The following is a 19,531-nucleotide window of genomic DNA, read 5'->3' as shown; positions in this document are numbered from 1 at the left end:
AAACTAGGGGCTACTAATATATACTATTCTCTGCCTATCGGAACATAACTCGGACGGCGCTGAGTCGGGTCTGGTGGCCGTCGCAACACTCGGCACGGCGACTCGCTCGGCTAGCGCCTCGCTCGCCGGTGCCTCACGTAGCTCAAGGCCACCAGACACGGCGCGCCTCCGTCAGGACATCAGTGATAATGACAATCGCTGATAATGACATACTGAAACAGTGAGTATGCCAGTATGGACATACTGGGCCTATAAGATGGTATGATAACGGCCCTTGTGGGAAATTCATCTGTGAGATTCTCGGAATAATTTGATCTCCATACAACTTCTCTCAGAGCAATGCATTTTATTGTCAACAAAAACTATTACATCTTTCAGGCATTATTTCATCACATGAAAAAGATCTCCGTTCAACTGACGTCTCACATGAGCTCATGAGATTGACATGATTGACATGCTAGGTCTGTCTTGCAAAAAAAGCTGTCTTTAATATCACGTTGGTCAGAGGTATAATACTAATCTATATGTCAACCTGAAAGGATAATGAAAATTAAACGTAATTTGAGGATATAGCCAAACCCTTGACTAAAAGTTTCACAGACAATAATTACCTTACATGTGTGAAGTAATATACCTAATAGACTTTGTGATTCTCAATCAGTAGTTCCTAATAAACAGTGATATGCTAGCAGCTTCGTATGAATTCAGTTCCCCATTAGCACAGCTACACGGTAAAATCCTCATCCTCACTTTATCCAGTTGCCACTCTTCTTGAGTGTGTGCACGTTTAACCAAATGGACCGATATTCACTTGCATAATGAAACCAGCAGAGGTCGTGGCTTGACAAACAATGGTGAATGTGATAGTATTGTTGTAGTGGAGTGAGAGTTCACAGAATCCATTCCATATATGGGCTGCTTCCTGGGGCCTCTTCTTAATGATATCCTTGTCTGAGGAAAACAAAAGCAAAAATACAAAAATGCTAATTTATATTTTATATTTTATACTTGCAATTTCTAGACGCTCACACAACATGTGATCTTGTAGATCAGGTATTTTTGTATTATGATACATTATTTTTTACCTGTTCTGGATCAAACGCATGCAGTTTTGCATTCCGGTTCCGTCTCAAAGCGATTGTCGTTTCCGCCGCAGCCTCCATACCAGAACTCAATACATCTTTTGTCCTGTTTGACATAGGACCATTTTTGAGTCCAGGTACCGCAGGTACCTGCCTGCATCGCTGGCTGGTTACAGCGACGGTCTGGAGAAATAGTGCAAGAAACATGATTTCAACCTTTATATCATTCTTAAATCTTATTCATTGGTTTTTAGCTAGCATCAAACATGTTGCATCAAGGCTTAACCACACAACAAGCCCTATCTTGTACTATTTCTTTGCATATCCACTTATATAACGACAATAGGGACAGCAGACAGTGTTGCCAGATTGTGTGAAAGAAATAACCAACCAGGTCTATGAGAACAAGCCCAAAAGAAGCGACTAGGCTATTTGAAAATAGCAGCTCACAAAAAAAAGCTCACAACGCGTCGCGATGCGTTATGAGCTTGTAGATCTGCTATTAAAAACAAACAAAAAAAGAAAATAGATAGATAAAGTGTAAAATGTTGGTTAAAGTGGTTAAACACAGGTGAATGTGTTACGGGTCTTAATGGGTTACGTTACTGTATGTGGTTACTAGTTAGTTAGTGGATTTGAATCAAACTGCTGCTCACCTGCATGGCTCTTGGTCTGAGCAGCACCATCGTCTTCTCGGGCCTTCTCAGTACACACATTTCCGAGGATACCTTTCTCAGATTCTGAAAAAAGAATATATTTTACGATATATTTCAGATAACAGGAAATGCTTTAGATTCATGTAAGACGTGTTGTAATTTTATCTTATAGCCACCGTTGTGCAACAACATTTGTTTAATCATTGAGACACAACTAAACATTACAGTACACATTAATCACCTGCTAGTTGAGTTGCATCTGTGACATGGTGTACATATTCTTTTTTAGAGGCGATGAGGCTGAGCTCCTTCTTGAATTTAGCGAAGTCCGCGTTACTTTCGTTATGAATCCCCACAGCGTGCATCACAATGCCTTTGCCCTTAGTAGCATTCACAGCTTCCTCAAGCTCAGCATAATTGTTCGATTCTCCATCTGTGATGATGATGGCTACTTTCCTGACTCCATCCCTGGCCTGGTTGAAAACCTCCTCAGTGGCCTTCTTGATAGCTTGGCCGGTGTTAGTGCTCGATTTTAGATAATCCAACTCCATGATACGTTTTGTGATGTCCTCTACGGTCTCGTATCTACTCAAGTCGAACACCACTTCAACCTTCTTGCTGTAGAGAACCAGTCCCACCCTGGTTGCGTCGGGTGCAATTGTGAATCTTCCCACTAAATCTCTGACAAACGGCTTGACAAATCGATTAAAGTTTTGCACGCCAATGCTCCCCGAGCTGTCAATGATGAACACGAGCTCCAGCGGCGACAGGTTCTTGCAGATAACTTTGGTGCACACTGAAAAATAAAACAACAAGCTAATTATTTTCAACCACGGCACAAACCAAACTTTCACAGAATTATTTTTTTCATTGCCTTTTGTTAGCGCAGCATTCATGAAATCTTACCACATATTTTGTGGATCTCATCGATGACCTTTTCTTTCTAGGAAACACAAGCAAAAGTGTGGGTTATAAATCCGTACGTATCAAATAGGCTACTGTACATGTCTGCAGTAGAATGCAGTAGTGTGGTCCTACAGTAGGTCAGTTTGAACTTACTGTGAGGCCACAGGGTCCTGGTGGTCCTGGTGTGCCCTGGGATTGAGAAAAAAGGAAGAAAGGTCAGATCAGTGGATTCTTTTGTCCCTTGTTATTCAGAATGGTTCAAAACGTTCTCTCTCTCTCTCTTCGTTGTGCTTCTAGTTCGTTCTAGTTTCACCGCAAACCTGGCTGACAAAAGAGCGAATTATGTCCTTCTAATGAATGCAATGATGACATGTTACTAAAATGAAGAGCAGGTCTAATCTACGTACATCACGACCAGGTGGGCCCTCACGGCCAATGACTCCAGTGTTGCCCTTTGGGCCGTCCTTGCCCTTTGGGCCGTCCTTGCCCGTAACACCTCGATATCCCACTCCCTGGGGCCCCGGGGGTCCGTCCTCACTTTTAGGCCCTTGTTTACCCTGAAATTACAATTTCGTTTTAATGTTTTTTTTTCATGAACCGAGCAGTCGATCATTACCACATAATGTCTAAGGGCGTGTATGTCTGCCAAAAAGTGTTTTCATTTCATTTAAAAAATATATATAAGGCTGAAAACTCCAAGGCTCTCTTGTAAAAAGACTTCATGCCCAGAGTGGAAAATATTGTAAATTGGCACTCACAAAAATAAATAAAAAGAAAGTTAAAACATGCGTTGCAGATAGATAGATAGATAGATAGATAGATAGATAGATAGATAGATAGATAGATAGATAGATAGATCAATCTTCTTCAACGTCTTGGTGGACACAGCCCCTAAGACTTACCGGTTCACCCGTGGCCTTCTGTCCCTTCTGTCCCCTTGGACCTGGGGGCCCTTGGCTTCCATGTTTGCCCTGAAAGCAAATCATGTATAGTGATCAGATTGCTGCTATTGGTTGACAGTTTTGATTTCGTCCACAAAAACTATGACGAAAAACAAACCTTTTTTTCACTGACAAAAACTAAATAAAAACGACGCCATGACTAAAACCAAGACTAAATATATTGCCAATTTCGTCAACAAACAAGAACTACGCTAAAATGTTAGGGAGGAAAAGACATCCAGTAGGACTAAAGGACAAGTCATTTTATACGTTTGGTTGCGCTTTGAAAATAGCCGATCTTGTAAATTTTCAGCCGAGCATGAGATCTGCCATTACGAAGCCTAAAACGTGACTAAAACTAAAAATAATTTTATTCAAGAGACCAGGACGAAAACTTCGTCAAAATCAACACTGTTGGTTGATATCAGTAAAGTTGGTGATGTGTTTTTCTTACGTCTACTGTTACCACCTTCCCAGGTGGGCCAACCTCTCCATTGTCTCCTCTGTAGCCTTGGTCTCCCTGGAAGAAATACACTGTAAGCATACTGTACATACTGCATAATACATAATACAATCACGTGTGTACAGTATATACTGTAGGGCTGCAACTGTGGATCATTCTATCTTTTGTTTTACTACTCAAATGAATTGATAAATAAATGCACTTACGCATTATTTCTTTACACAGCGGTGTCATGCAAAAATAGTGTACGTCAGCTATCTCATTAAATGATCAACTGTCAATTATTATTATTTCTTAAAATTGATTAAACAGATTAGTTTGATTAACTGTTGCACCCTTAATATACTGCATGTATACCCACTCACCGGGGGGCCGGGGTTTCCTCTACCTTCAGGGCCAGTTTCACCTTTTGTGCCGTTCAAGCCCGGACGACCCTAGAAAAGGTGCATGAAGATTCAACGGTTTACAATTCAGGCATTTAGCAGACAGCTCTTAATCCAGAACGATTTACAGTATGCAAGAACAACACAAGGTGCTACATCAAATGGGTAATTAGCCCTTCGCTAAACCCCACCCCAAAAAAGCGATTGTCCAATGCCAATCTGTATGGTTTAGCAACTGTTGCTATGCAGGTCAAGCTCTCGCCACCTCATAGCTGTTGTTATTCTGCATGGCTGTCTTGTTGAACACATACAGGAAAGTTACATGACTGACCCGCCCAGGTGATGGCAATAATACTAATGACCGTGCATTACATGAAAACTCCTGATGGACGGTCGTTGAAGTTGGATACTGTTTCTTCCTCTGTTATTTCCTCGTATTGCTAGTTTATTTAAATAATGTCAAGCACATTTTGTCCAGTGCATAGGCTACTGCAGGCCTCGTTGACTAGATGTCGAAGACATTTTGAAGCTCTTGCTACTGAAACGATCGATTATTTATATGGAGAAATCCCGTAATTGAACATGCATCTCAAGTGAGAAGGACAGATCGCCCTGTCTCCCTGCTGCTAACGTGACTATTGGATAAGTACGGGTTGGGGAGGGCCTTAGTGAAGGGCTAATTGACTGAGGATTGTTCATACGCACCATGTAGCCTTGGTGGCTAGGACCCGGTTGACCAATTGTACCCGTCTGGCCAGGAGAACCAGGCTTACCCTGGTAAAACAGCATTCATATTGTTAAGCAAACATTATCATAGGTAAAAGTATCAATACTGCAAAATGGAATACTCTGTTGCAAAGTAAGTCAAAAAAGTTAAAATGTACTTAGTAAAAGTACAAAAGTATTGGCATCAAAATGTACTTAAAGTCTTCAAATGTGTAAAAACATATTTTGAACACATCGGATCTACAAGCTTGTACAAGTGCTCAAAGCGGCGCATTGTGAGCTTGTAGATCGGATATTTTCAAATGGCCGAAATGTGTATAGGGCTGAAGTGGAGACATTGAAGTGGAGACATTTTTGTAAAATTTTATGCAAGTTACATTAACCAGGATGTTGCTGTATACCAGATATATACTTTAAAATGTTACCACAACTCTATCCTAGTCTTTACAGAACATTAATGCTAACCTGTTCCCCCGGCGGTCCTGTGACTGAAGGCCCAGGAGGCCCTTGTGGACCGAGAAGACCCTCTGGACCCTAAAATAAAAGGGAGAGGGGGAAAAAAAAGGAATTCACATCAATGAGGCATAGCATCACACTCCCTCGTACAGTATTTCAGACTGTATAGGCTGGTTGTACCACAGCGGTTCCAGTTTTCGGTGAAGTGGTGACCACTGAAACGGTGGTTAGTAAAAAACGGAGAGATGTGTTGTGTGAGCGGTGATCACCGTGGCGTGACGTCATGTTGTAGTTTTTGGTGGTCACCTCTTCACCGAAAACTGGACTCTTTAGCCCGTCATGAAAATAGCAGATCTGTGAGCTTGTAGATCGGCTATTTTCAACAATTTCTTAACATTGGTTCAACATTTGTTCATGGGATTTCTTAGATTATTATTTACGTTCTTCATGAAATTACTGGGGGGAAAAAAGTAATTGAATTTGCTTTTGATTCATGAAAAAATAAGAAGCTTTTTTGGGAATGTTTTTAAATAATAATAATAATCAAAATGTAGGAAATAAAAAAATACAGGGACCCATAACAATGTTTCTGTGACCACTGTTTGGGAACCAGACAGATGATGATGATTGATTTTGTAATTATAATTATTTTTTACCTTGGGTCCTTGCGTGGCTGGTCCTTGCGGCCCGGTCTTGCCTGTCATGCCCGCTGTACCGTTCTCTCCCTGGAAGACAATAAATAGTTTAGGATAAATAGTTTTATCCCAATCATTTTCTTTAAAAAAAAACTAAACCATGGGTTTTCAACCAGTGGTTCGCGGAGGTATGGCAGGTGGTCCCTGGCAAAGCATTCAGAAAAATCAGTTTATATATATACACACACACACACACACACACACACACACACACACACACACACACACACACACACACACACACACACACTGTGGAAGGATGGTGTGTCTCTGTCTCTGTGATTTGAGTGAGTGAGTTGCCCATGTAAATTGTGTTTGTTCCCACATCAAGATAGGGCTAGATAGTGCAGAGTGGATGGGATTATGGGCTGTATGGGGCGGCTCATCCAGGCACGGATTAATTGCGTTAATTCTTTTTAATCTAATTACTTTCACAATTTAATTAACTCAGGTAACTCAAGTTATTTTGACAGAAAAATCTCCAAACACACTATACATACAGCTACTAATGAAAATATTGCAATCTTTACCTAATCTGACATACAGTAGTGTAGTGTAGCGTACATTTGCATAATACTTGATTTACCGTACAATCAACGAACAGAGGTCGTTACAAAGTAACAAGCTTGACAATCAGATCAAAGTGGATGGAACATTATTCTAGTCTCGGTCCAACAAAATGCAGGTTTCTCTCCTCACCTTCGCTCCCTGGTTTCCTTGGGGTCCTGGATATCCAGGTGACCCACGGCTGCCCGGTTCACCTGTGTCCCCCTGGAAGGGATTAGAGCACATTGTTGTTTTATATTAACAACGCGGCCTGTCTCCACACTGACGCCAAACGCTCCAACAACACAACACACGATGGCACGTGAATGTCAAACGCACCTTGTCTCCTTCAGTGCCATGGCCGGGTTTTCCCTCGAGACCTGGTCGGCCGGTTGAGCCAATCTCACCCTGCGGAAGGAAAAGAAGAAGTATCTTCAACCATTTCCACTGACAACTCTAGCCATAGCTTGACTTTTGATCAATTCTAAGCCAATATGTCAGTGATCATTTCATTGACTAAAAAAATATGTGAGAAATTGTCGTCGACTAAATAAAAACTATACCAGTACATAAAAACTAAGCAATGGTGACTAAAACTATGGCTAAAGATATTGACAATGTTGTCAACGAATTTAAAAAAGAATAAAGAATACAATAAATAAATATAATAGGGAGGGACTAGTGGAGAAGGGATCCAATAATTCATTATGCTTGGTTCAACACTGCCTCCTGTACTGTACCTTGTGTCCTGGAGCCCCGTCTTCTCCATTGTTGCCTGGCTGACCGTTCACACCCTTTTCCCCAACAAGACCCTGACGTGGTGACATACAGAAATGTGTGTTCAGAAATACTGGTAACACTAAATCAGTAGTTCTCAACGGTGTTGATTTCGTTGACGAAAAACCTTGAGGAAAAATGTAAATAAAAACCTAGCTACGATGACTAAATCTGAGATAAAATATATTGCCAATTTCCTCAACAAACTAGATTAAATGTTAGGGAGGGACTAGCCTGGGCACCATTTCGTTTAGGGTATATGATCCTGTCGGGAGCGGATGATATCGTTACGTCATGTTGTATTATTGTTTTGTAGTCGACAGGCAGGAACAACAGGCGGCAACTTCCTTTTCCCTCAAACCGATTTTTCTCAATAAAAGCTACAGGCTACGAGAGCTTTTATTGAGAAAAATCGGTTTGAGGGAAAAGGTTGCCGCCTGTTGTTCCTGCCTGTCAACTACAAAACAATACTACAACATGACGTAACGATATCATCCGCTCCCAACAGGATCATACAGACTTTTGAAAGAGACCAGGCTTTCCTCCGAGGTGGTGGAAAGCCTGGTGAGGCGAGGTTAGGGAGGGACTAGTGGAGTAATCATTTAATCATTGGTTGCGCTCTGGCGTTGCGCGCTGAAAATAGCAAGCTCACTCTACAAGCTCACAATACGTTGTGTTGTGAGCTTGTAGATCAGCCATTTTCAGCATGCAAGTGTAAAAGTGTGTAAAATGAGCCATTACGACACCATCAAGGCCCGCCAAAATACATTTTAGTTGACTAAATCAACTGTAGATTTAGTCGAATAGGCCCGCCAAAATACATTTTAGTTGACTAAATCAACTGTAGATTTAGTCGACTAAAATCTTACGATATTGAGTTGACTAAAAACTAGACTAACAGTAAAACAATTCTCAGATGACTAAAACATGACTAAAACAAAATTCTGGACAACCGCGGGTCCGACCGACTCGACACTGGGCACTGCACTCCCTGTGGGGGTGTGGAACGCGCGTGTCGTATTTGAAGTAGGTAGGGCGAAAGGTTCTCGAGTTCCATGGATTACAGACGTACAGACGTACACACAGAGACTTTGTGCATGTCTTTGTGCATTTATAGTTAGATAGCATACTCTCCTATTTCTCCATACTGTATGGAGTGGATTATTATGTTAAATGAATAGCATACTCTCCTATTTCTCCATACTGTATGGAGTGGATTATTATGTTAAATGAATAGCATACTCTCCTATTTCTCCATACTGTATGGAGTGGATTATTATGTTAAATGAATAGCATACTCTCCTATTTCTCCATACTGTATGGAGTGGATTATTATGTTAAATGAATAGCATACTCTCCTATTTCTCCATACTGTATGGAGTGGATTATTATGTTAAATGAATAGCATACTCTCCTATTTCTCCATACTGTATGGAGTGGATTATTATGTTAAATGAATAGCATACTCTCCTATTTCTCCATACTGTATGGAGTGGATTATTATGTTAAATGAATAGCATACTCTCCTATTTCTCCATACTGTATGGAGTGGATTATTATGTTAAATGAATAGCATACTCTCCTATTTCTCCATACTGTATGGAGTGGATTATTATGTTAAATGAATAGCATACTCTCCTATTTCTCCATACTGTATGGAGTGGATTATTATGTTAAATGAATAGCATACTCTCCTATTTCTCCATACTGTATGGAGTGGATTATTATGTTAAATGAATAGCATACTCTCCTATTTCTCCATACTGTATGGAGTGGATTATTATGTTAAATGAATAGCATAGATCTCCTATTTCTCCATACTGTATGGAGTGGATTATTATGTTAAATGAATAGCATACTCTCCTATTTCTCCATACTGTATGGAGTGGATTATTATGTTAAATGAATAGCATACTCTCCTATTTCTCCATACTGTATGGAGTGGATTATTATGTTAAATGAATAGCATACTCTCCTATTTCTCCATACTGTATGGAGTGGATTATTATGTTAAATGAATAGCATACTCTCCTATTTCTCCATACTGTATGGAGTGGATTATTATGTTAAATTAATAGCATACTCTCCTATTTCTCCATACTGTATGGAGTGGATTATTATGTTAAATGAATAGCATACTCTCCTATTTCTCCATACTGTATGGAGTGGATTATTATGTTAAATGAATAGCATACTCTCCTATTTCTCCATACTGTATGGAGTGGATTATTATGTTAAATGAATAGCATACTCTCCTATTTCTCCATACTGTATGGAGTGGATTATTATGTTAAATGAATAGCATACTCTCCTATTTCTCCATACTGTATGGAGTGGATTATTATGTTAAATGAATAGCATACTCTCCTATTTCTCCATACTGTATGGAGTGGATTATTATGTTAAATGAATAGCATACTCTCCTATTTCTCCATACTGTATGGAGTGGATTATTATGTTAAATGAATAGCATAGATCTCCTATTTCTCCATACTGTATGGAGTGGATTATTATGTTAAATGAATAGCATACTCTCCTATTTCTCCATACTGTATGGAGTGGATTATTATGTTAAATGAATAGCATACTCTCCTATTTCTCCATACTGTATGGAGTGGATTATTATGTTAAATGAATAGCATACTCTCCTATTTCTCCATACTGTATGGAGTGGATTATTATGTTAAATGAATAGCATACTCTCCTATTTCTCCATACTGTATGGAGTGGATTATTATGTTAAATGAATAGCATACTCTCCTATTTCTCCATACTGTATGGAGTGGATTATTATGTTAAATGAATAGCATAGATCTCCTATTTCTCCATACTGTATGGAGTGGATTATTATGTTAAATGAATAGCATACTCTCCTATTTCTCCATACTGTATGGAGTGGATTATTATGTTAGTGGTGCTGCTGTACCTGCTGGCCAGGTGCTCCGATGCCGTCCTCTCCGGGAGGTCCTTGGTCTCCTGGATAACCTTGGGGTCCCTGGAAATACACAGTACTTGATGATAAAGGCTGCGAGATAGGATATCGAAAATGTACCTTCATCGAGGCATCATCATGCGAGGTATACATACTGTGATCATGATCATCAGCATCACTTTACTCCAACATCATATTCACATTAACTTGGTGTTTTCTGTTACATAATACATACCACAAGTCCAGTCCTGCTTTCCCCGATGGGTCCTGGGCTTCCCATTGGTCCCTCTGGCCCCGGCTTTCCCTGTGAGATAACGATCACGGTCAGTCAATCAATCATTGTGGCTCATAGTGTACTCAATGTGTGCGTTTCAATTAGGTGAGAAGGAAACATTGGGAAAACTGACCATGTCCCCATGTCCGTTCAATCCTGGCTGGCCAATCGGTCCTGAATATCCGATAGGTCCGATAGGTCCCTAGAGGTAACACAGAAGAGAGTCAAGATTCAACATTCTTTAATGTTGATTGGAACTGACTGACGGGGCGGCAGTGGCTCAGGGGTAGAGTGGCCGGCAGAACGGACGGATGGGAACCGGTTCCCAGTTCGAACCCGGGCTCCCCCAGAGTTAGTGTCGAAGTCGAGCAAGACTCTAGACCCCTAATTGCTCCTGACTAAGGTTGGTGCCTTGCATGGTTTCCTCCGCCATCAGTGTATGAATGCGTGTGTGAATGGGTGAATGTTAATGCACAGTATATGTAAAGCTTGGACAAAAGCGCTACTGTATATAAATGCACCATTTGCTGTAAGATATGTCTTAGGCATACTCAACAACCTTGTTATTGCAGCCCAAATCTCTAAACTAAAGACATTTGGACATTTTGGACGTTTTTCAGATCAAAGCACCTCAGACTGGAAAAACCTGCCCGTTTAATTTTGATCAATGACTTCATTAAAAGTCTTCTTATTAAAATGTTTGCTTCAATGCTTTAATACTTAAATTATTTATTATTATTAATATTAATATTAATATTAATATTAATATTAATATTAATATTAATATTAATATTAATATTAATATTAATATTAATATTATTATATTTTATTATGAGGTTTGAGTTGATGGGAGAGCCCCATGTGTATTTTTGATGCATAGTTAAGTTGATTCTTATGTCTGTTAAAAGATGATGCATCTCTAAAAGGGTCTTGTGCTCTAACAGAAATGTCTAAATAAAATATACTTGATAAAAGTATTTACCTTATCTCCACGTGATCCGAGTCCAGGTTCACCTTTCGTTCCCGGTAGGCCCTCGTATCCTTTCTCACCCTGCCACCACAAACACACATGCGTGCAGATTACATACCAGAAGCAGTGAATGACACAGCGTTTGCATTCACAGGACAATAACACTTCAAGGCCAAACCAAACTCCTTGAGGACTGCATTGACATGGAGGCGGAAATCCCTACAAAGTGCAGTAACTATGTTTTTGGACACACATGACTTATGTGTGCATCGCAAAGGTCAAATTAGCCTTCAGGATTGTGGGGGATAAACAATTACCTCAAGAACAGATACAGAATTTGTGTAATATTATATCACTTATATGGCGACACTTTTAAACCCTTTTATTAGTTAATTTTGAGTGCCTATGGCTTGTAAGGCACTCTCCCTCCCCAAAACATTGACAAATATCAGATTTCCCACAAGAGCCAATGAGGTGCAGGTCTGACGGATGTTGTAGCTGCCAACACGAGTCTGAATTATTTTTCTTCCCGGATCTGCTTTTTACAGTAGTGTAGATTTCTTTATCATTCATTGCCAACCTTGACCACAATGACCGTATGTTGCAAGTCCGATATAAATACCATAGGCATGAGGCAGCGGTGGCCGAACGGTTTGCGGAGCGGTCTTGATACCGGAAGGTCGCCAGTTCGAATCCCCGGACCGGCACGTTAAAATTACCACCGCTGAAGTGCCCTTGAGCAAGGCATTGAACCCCAACCATGAAATGTTCTATGAGCAGGGCGTGGCTGTAAACAAGCATCTCGAGCTTAGTCCACTTACCCTGGGTAAACAATGAACTTTGCTTTGCTTTAGGCTATTTATGTTTGGCTTTTGTTTTCCTTAAATCCTTTAGCAGCAGAAATGACAACAACTGAGTTAGCTCTTAGTCAATGTGTTGGACCACAGTGATTGATGGTGGTTTTGATGGATGAAGTCCATGTGCTGAAGAAAACATGTATGTAAAATGTGTCGCATACTCGATCTCGATCCGGCTGTTTCTATAAAGTCAGGCAGCTATCAATATTGTTTGGCGATCATGATGATTTATGAACAGCTCAGCATAATTGAATTAACAGTCGATAAATTTGGTTCAAATTGACAAATGGTCATACCTGTTGTCCCGGGCGGGTATCGCCTTTTTCTCCTTTTGCCCCGTTATCTCCTTGTTTTCCTTTAGGTCCCTGTAAGAGAAGATCAGCGTGTCATCAAAACCAGTGGTGGAAAGTACATGTAATACAGTACTGTATTACTGTACTTAAGCACAATTTTGAGGTACATTCGCTTGGGCATTTCCAATGTTCTGTACTTCTACTCCACTACATCTCAGAGACAAACATTGTATACTTTTTTTTTTTACTCCACTCCAATGATAATTTTAGTTACTAGTTTACTTTAGTTACTTAGTTAGCCATTTGAAAATAGTCGATGTACAAGCTCTCAACACGTTGCAATGCGACGTGTGGAGAGCTTGGAGATCTGCCAAAACACCAACAGTTGTTTTTAATAATGTTTACACACATGAATATGATAAGACATTCCGCATAATGAGTACGTTCACTTTTGGTACTGGACTTCCAGACATTTACTTGCAACACAGTGTTTCTACGTTGCACTAGTAAAACATTTGAGTACTTCATGCATCACAGTCCAAATTATACCATTGCTGTGATCAGGCACAATACTGCCTTCTAGCTACAGAGGCCAAAATGACATGACATGAGCTGCAGGTGTTGTTACCTAACAAAACTAATAATAACAGTTATTCATTATAAATCATTATAATGACAGGTGTGGTTTCTTAACTTACAACGCTTCCATTTACTCCTCTACCCGGAGGTCCTTCGGGGCCCATGCCGCCCGGCAACCCCCTTTCACCCTGCAGGTAAAAAAAAAGATGCAAACGCTGTGAAATCCTGACACAATTACATTTGTACATTCTCAGAGTTACGAACAGGATTTTACTGTGGTCCAAAACATGAAATAAATTTAGCAAAATATCCATATAGCGTATTGCCTGTATGATATATACTGTATTGATAAGAGTATTTACCGGTTGTCCAGGTGTTGAGGGTCCACGTTCACCCTGTTGTCCCCGTGGACCATCGTAGCCAATTTCACCCTGCAAACATACATACATGCAGATTACATACAAGAAGCACTACTGGCAATCACAGTATGTGAATCGAGTACGTTTCAACTCATAACAAACATAAACACTGTGATTAACTTATACTCATATGTGGCCGTTTCTGACCGAGGATAAGTCATTGACATTTTTTTAATTTTCGTTTATTTTTTATGTCATATGAAAGCAGGGAGTCATAGCTTCAAATTGACATATTGGTTGTTCGGTTTGACCCACCAGTTTTGGAGATATGGAGTTGAGAATACAGGCTTGAAAGGTTCACTTCTGTGGTCTCGAACATTACACCTAGCTACATGTTTAAGCATTTTATTTCATATTTACATGTCAATTTCAGCTCTGACATTTATTTCAGACATGCTCTAGTATGTGACAGTGAAGAGTCTGCCTGTGCTATTAACTCATTTTGGATTAAAAAAATATATCCGTTTTTCTTTTTCCTCTCCTGTTAGTCTTGCCGCCAATACTGTCTCTGTATCAAAAAGAGTCACATATGAAGGCATGGCGTGCCGTTTTATTCAAGCAGATCTACTCCAGTGTGCAACTAAGTATAAATGAGCCAACAGATGGTTCTTGGTTGAATAAAAAGTGTTCAAAATGCACCAACCTTCTTCCCTGAATCCCCCTCTGGTCCTGTGTCACCGCGTGCCCCTGGTCCACCCTGGGAAGAACAAACATACGTAATGCTGTATTAGTAAGGGTAGTCTCTAAACAACCTTTTTTGACATGAAGTCCAATATTATAATTGTATTGATAGTCAGTGCGCCATATCAACATTAAAGGAGCATTCAGTGATTTGGGTGATTTGGAAAAAACTCTCTAAGACAAAAAATATTGACAATTTCATCAACAAATAAACGCTAGACTAAAGTGTTAGGGAGGGACTTAGGGAGGGTTTGGGTTTGTTAGGGAGGGTTTGGGTGCGCTCGTAAATGTAGCCTATCAGAAGATAGGCTACATTTGTAACTGACACAGAGTATGGGCACGAGACAGAGCCATAACGTAAGGGATAAACCATCACTAACCTTCTGGCCTTTCCTTCCATTTTCTCCATCACGACCTGGAGGACCCTGATCAACATCACACAGGAAAGACAATTAATACATTTCACAACTTGTGTGAAAATGTGACACTTAAAATATGACACTGTAGATGTACAGTATAGAATAGATGGTCTTTCTGTACCATGTATCCTGGGGTGCCTCGAATGCCACATGGGCCTGTGTCACCCTGCAATAGAAAAATAGCATTACAGATTGTTCCGACTTCACGTTTAGGCTTGTCACAATCATTACATAATTTAATTTAATTTCATTTCACATAATTGCCTAATCGCAATTATTTGAAAAAATTGCAATTATTCTTTGCATAACTGTCAATCGCTTCCATGTTAAAAAGGGTCCATATACATTATTCCAAACATTTCTCAAAAATAGAAAAAGAAAGTGAATCACAATTAGTTATGTGACAATGAATCGTCAGCTTAAATGTGAAATGGTGACAGCCCTACGACCACATACAAAATGTGGTGTTTTAAACATTATGTTATAATTTAGCGATTGAAAAATAGCAGATCTACAAGCTCATAGTGCGCCACTCGGTGGCGCGCTATGAGCTTGTAGATCTGCTATTTTTGAAAAATCGTGAAAATATTTATTTCAGAAAACTGGTGGATTTAGAAGATTTTTTTTTATTTCGAGGTCAGGCCTAAAATGGGTTAAATGGCATCAGTAAACTGAACCACATACCTTATCTCCTCTGTGACCCGGCGTCCCCTGCAAGTGGAAAGACTCAGATTAGATCTTGAATGTGAATGAGCTATCAATAAATACATTTGGGTGGTAACAACGCCCACTATTCCAATGTTCATGAATGGTAATATATTTACCGGAGTGCCACTTCTGCCAGGATCTCCGTTTCTCCCCGGTCCTCCCTGAAGAATATACCCAGTACAAAAAAAGAGTGTTACTTTTGTAAAAATGCATTTGTTGTTGTTTGACTCATTTGTAGTATCTAAGTATGGTCTGTGTATAAAAGTGAAAGAGCTGTGTTTTAAAAATGCCTTGTTTCGTGATACTGAATAACACATTTTTTATTTTGGCGGTACAAACAACAAAAGTATTAATTCGGCTTAAGAAGAAGAGCAGCGGTTAAGAACATGAAAATGACAAAGACCTTCGGGCCGTCCTTTCCATTGCGCCCAGGATCTCCGGGAATTCCTTTGTCCCCCTGTGGAAAGAAAAGTATGTTGAGATTCACTTTACAGACATGTCATGTCTATGTACTCTTCCTGTTTGTAACATTATGCCACCGGGGAGATACCAAAGCAAACAGAACGAGAGCATGGCGCTTGTCTTTAAAACTGGGACATGTATTTAAAGAGACAGAAGAAGGATTATTGACTTAAACGTCAAGGATCTCTCTGGGTAGACTAGAAGGCACCTGGTTAGTCTGTAATGCCTAATTTATGCTAAATGATGCTAATATTAATATCAATGCTAATATTAAGCTCACATGCAAGGCATTGTGAGCTTAATTGTAGGACGAAGTACAATGTAGATCAAGCATTGCAGCCATGCAGTTATTGTTGTACTGTGCAGGCTACTAGGCCTATAATGGAACATGATGAACATCTGTCAATTAAAAAAAATGTATTCCTTCTCGATTTTTGATTTTATTAAGTATCCCCATTAGCTGGTACCAGCGCAACCTGCTAGTCTTCCTGTGGTCCCAAAACATGCAAAATACAGTTGCAAAAAACATTAAAATGAATTATTATAGTAAAAACCAATCTTGGGCCTCAGACGCATTCCATTTCTCTATGTAGAAAACATAAAAAGATATTTTGGCGTGTTCTTTCTTGTAGGCTAATGATACAAAACAATTTGTAAACCATCTTTACAAAAAAACAAAAAAAATTAAAGAACATTTCAAATGCTGATCAGGTATCCTCATGGATATTTTTGTAATGAACATTTTCAATATGAGGTTATTGTTAAGTACTTACCGGTGGTCCCACATCTCCCTTCTCGCCATCCGTACAATTACATGGTGGCTTCACGATGCACATACACTTAACCGCCACCTAACCCAGAAAGGAATGACATGTCAATGTTGTGAACGAATTCTACACAGTCAGTCATGCATCGGTTGTTGACATTGTCTGCATGCAGTGGTGGAAGGTAACTAAGTACATTTACTCAAGTAATGTCCTTAAGTACAACCCTGAGGTACTTTTACTGTATTTAATTTAGTAGAGTCCATTTTTCATTACGTAATCATTCTACTCCACTACATTTCTAAGGCAAATATTGTACCGTTTACTGTACTAGAATTATCTGAAAACAACTTACTTTAGATCGTATTACAAAACGTTTTGTAATACCACCGGGGAAGTAAGCCCTTATTTATATTTAGACAATATGAAAATAGCACATCTAAAATCTCACAAGGTGTCACATTGTGATGCGTTGTGAGCTTGTAGATCGGCTAGTTTTGAAAAAGGTTGATCAATTTTGAATATCTTTGCTTTGGTACTGTAAGTAAATGCAGGCCTTTTACTCATAACAGTATTTCTACTTGTCATGGTATTTCTACTTTTACTGAACTCCCACCACTGGGTGCATGTATGACTGCCTAACACAATACACATGAGCAATTCCAAACACCATGCTGAAAAATAAACTAAAATACATTCAAAATACTACTACTGATACCACTTTATTAAATAATAACTTTATTAAGTAATACTCCTTACCTCATCTTGTAGGGTTTTGGTCTGTTTGTGTGTGTGTGAGAGAGAGAGAGAGAGAGAGAGAGAGAGAGAGAGAGAGAGAGAGAGAGGGTAAGTTAAGAATAACAACCATGCACAACATGTTTAAAGATGGGTATGGGAGTCAAGGGGAGTTAAGAATTCAGAGAGCAATACACTGATATTAAAATTCATATTGACAGCAAATCATATGAGGCAGTGGGGTACACATTTTACTTAAGTACTGTACTTAAGTACAATTTTGAGGTGAGTACTCTACTACATCTCAGATTTCAAATATTGTACTTTTACTCCACTACAGTTAGTTGAATCATTATAGTTACTTTATAGATTCTGATTAATATTACAAAACCACATTTCATCTACAAGCTCACATAATGTGTACATCGCAATTTTCAAAATATAATTTTACATTTGTAAACTTGAAATGGGACGATCTGCACAACTTAATACATTTTGATTTTGATACATTTTGAAGTCAATACTTTTGTACTTTTACTCAAGTGACATTTTTCTTTCTTAAAAGAAATTGGTTTGTCTACTCACAATTTCTTCGATGATTTTGTCCAAATTCCTCATTTCACATATGTCGTCACCAGGAGCGTTGAGGTGACAAGCCATGCTTCTTTCATGGTTCATGGTTCTTTCCTTGATGCCCACGGTGATGAATGTGATGCCGTGATCTATCTTGGCTGCTTCGACCGCTCGTCTTAAATCGTCCCGTCTTTCGTCGTCCGTATACAGCAGGGCTACTCTGATGTGCTTATCATCATGGGACTTTCTCCGGTAGATGTTGGCGACGATGTCGTTGATGGCATCGACGGTGTTTTGGGAAGATTTTATGTAATTGAAATTTCTGATGGTCTGCTGGACTTCCACGTCGCTCAGCTCCTCACTGAAAGGCCTTAGCCCTTCGATATTGGTGCTGTACTGCATCACAGCCGTCCTTCTCCGGAGGCTCTTTGCGCCCAGACGCTCCTCGAGTTCGTGGAGACGCCCCACCAGTGCCATAGAACTCGACCGCTCATCGATAAAGCTGGCGTTCATGACGTGGTCAGAGCTGTCCAGCACAAAGGCGAGGTCCAACTCACAGGTACACTTCCCGTTGTCTATGTGCACACACATAAGAGCACGGTTAGACATTGTTTTGCTATCAATGCTATTGACAAAGGTGAGCCTTTTTAGCCTGATCTGCAAACCCCACAAACCATTTAGCTTTGTGCCAGAGCCATAGAGTATAAGACAGAGTTACGTCATGTGGCTCCACTCCAATGGCGGCTCTTCCACATAGACCTTTATTGGCAAATAGTGACAAAGGCCTGAACCGGAAGTTTACGGAATGCATTGGAGTCAGTCAGTGACAAACGAGTTACATGTTTTCTGCCCCCTCAATGTCATAACTCTGTCTTACTCTATGGCTCTGCTTTGCCCCATCCATGTAGCATCTACATATCACAGTGAATCATGTTGGAAGGCTACAGTAAGTCAACCTTTTCCATAACACATAACAGTCATACAGTAGGACATTTACACCTTACTTGATTGAAGACACATGCACATGCAAATACACATGCACTTAACCCATTTTGGGCGGGAACCCCTTTTGGTGTTAGCATTATGCTTTAGCTATTGAAAAATAGCAGATCTACAAGCTCATAGCGCGCCACCGAGTGGCGCGCTACGAGCTTGTAGGTCTGCTATTTTTGAAAAATCGAAGAACCACTGACATAGAAACATAGCTTTTTCAGAAAACTGTCAGGATTTAGAA

The 19,531-nt window shown here is 39.8% G+C and overlaps 1 protein-coding gene across 1 annotated transcript; it reads right to left on the bottom strand.

Moving 5' to 3' along the window:
- Nucleotides 1-875: 875 nt before the first annotated feature.
- On the bottom strand, nt 876-18,906 carry LOC306913319 (uncharacterized protein; the record flags this gene model as incomplete). The annotated part of the gene is made up of 32 exons (XM_079489907.1): nt 876-951; nt 1,086-1,265; nt 1,739-1,822; nt 1,980-2,534; nt 2,645-2,681; nt 2,798-2,833; nt 3,052-3,201; nt 3,547-3,615; nt 4,040-4,105; nt 4,414-4,482; nt 5,137-5,205; nt 5,623-5,691; nt 6,270-6,338; nt 7,008-7,079; nt 7,194-7,262; nt 7,595-7,666; nt 10,558-10,626; nt 10,799-10,867; nt 10,971-11,039; nt 11,820-11,888; nt 12,961-13,029; nt 13,656-13,724; nt 13,899-13,967; nt 14,599-14,652; nt 15,017-15,061; nt 15,177-15,221; nt 15,740-15,766; nt 15,880-15,924; nt 16,167-16,220; nt 16,999-17,076; nt 17,749-17,769; nt 18,310-18,906. 31 exons carry the CDS (start codon nt 18,904-18,906, stop codon nt 1,096-1,098), a joined length of 3,105 nt encoding a protein of 1,034 aa, XP_079346033.1. The 3' UTR covers nt 876-951; nt 1,086-1,095.
- Nucleotides 18,907-19,531: the final 625 nt, after the last annotated feature.

Source organism: Electrona antarctica (genome assembly GCF_951216825.1).
Source record: "Electrona antarctica genome assembly, chromosome: 20".
NCBI lineage: Eukaryota > Metazoa > Chordata > Actinopteri > Myctophiformes > Myctophidae > Electrona > Electrona antarctica.
Note: the sequence above shows the minus strand (reverse complement) of the source record. Positions and strands in the feature narration are given on the sequence as shown.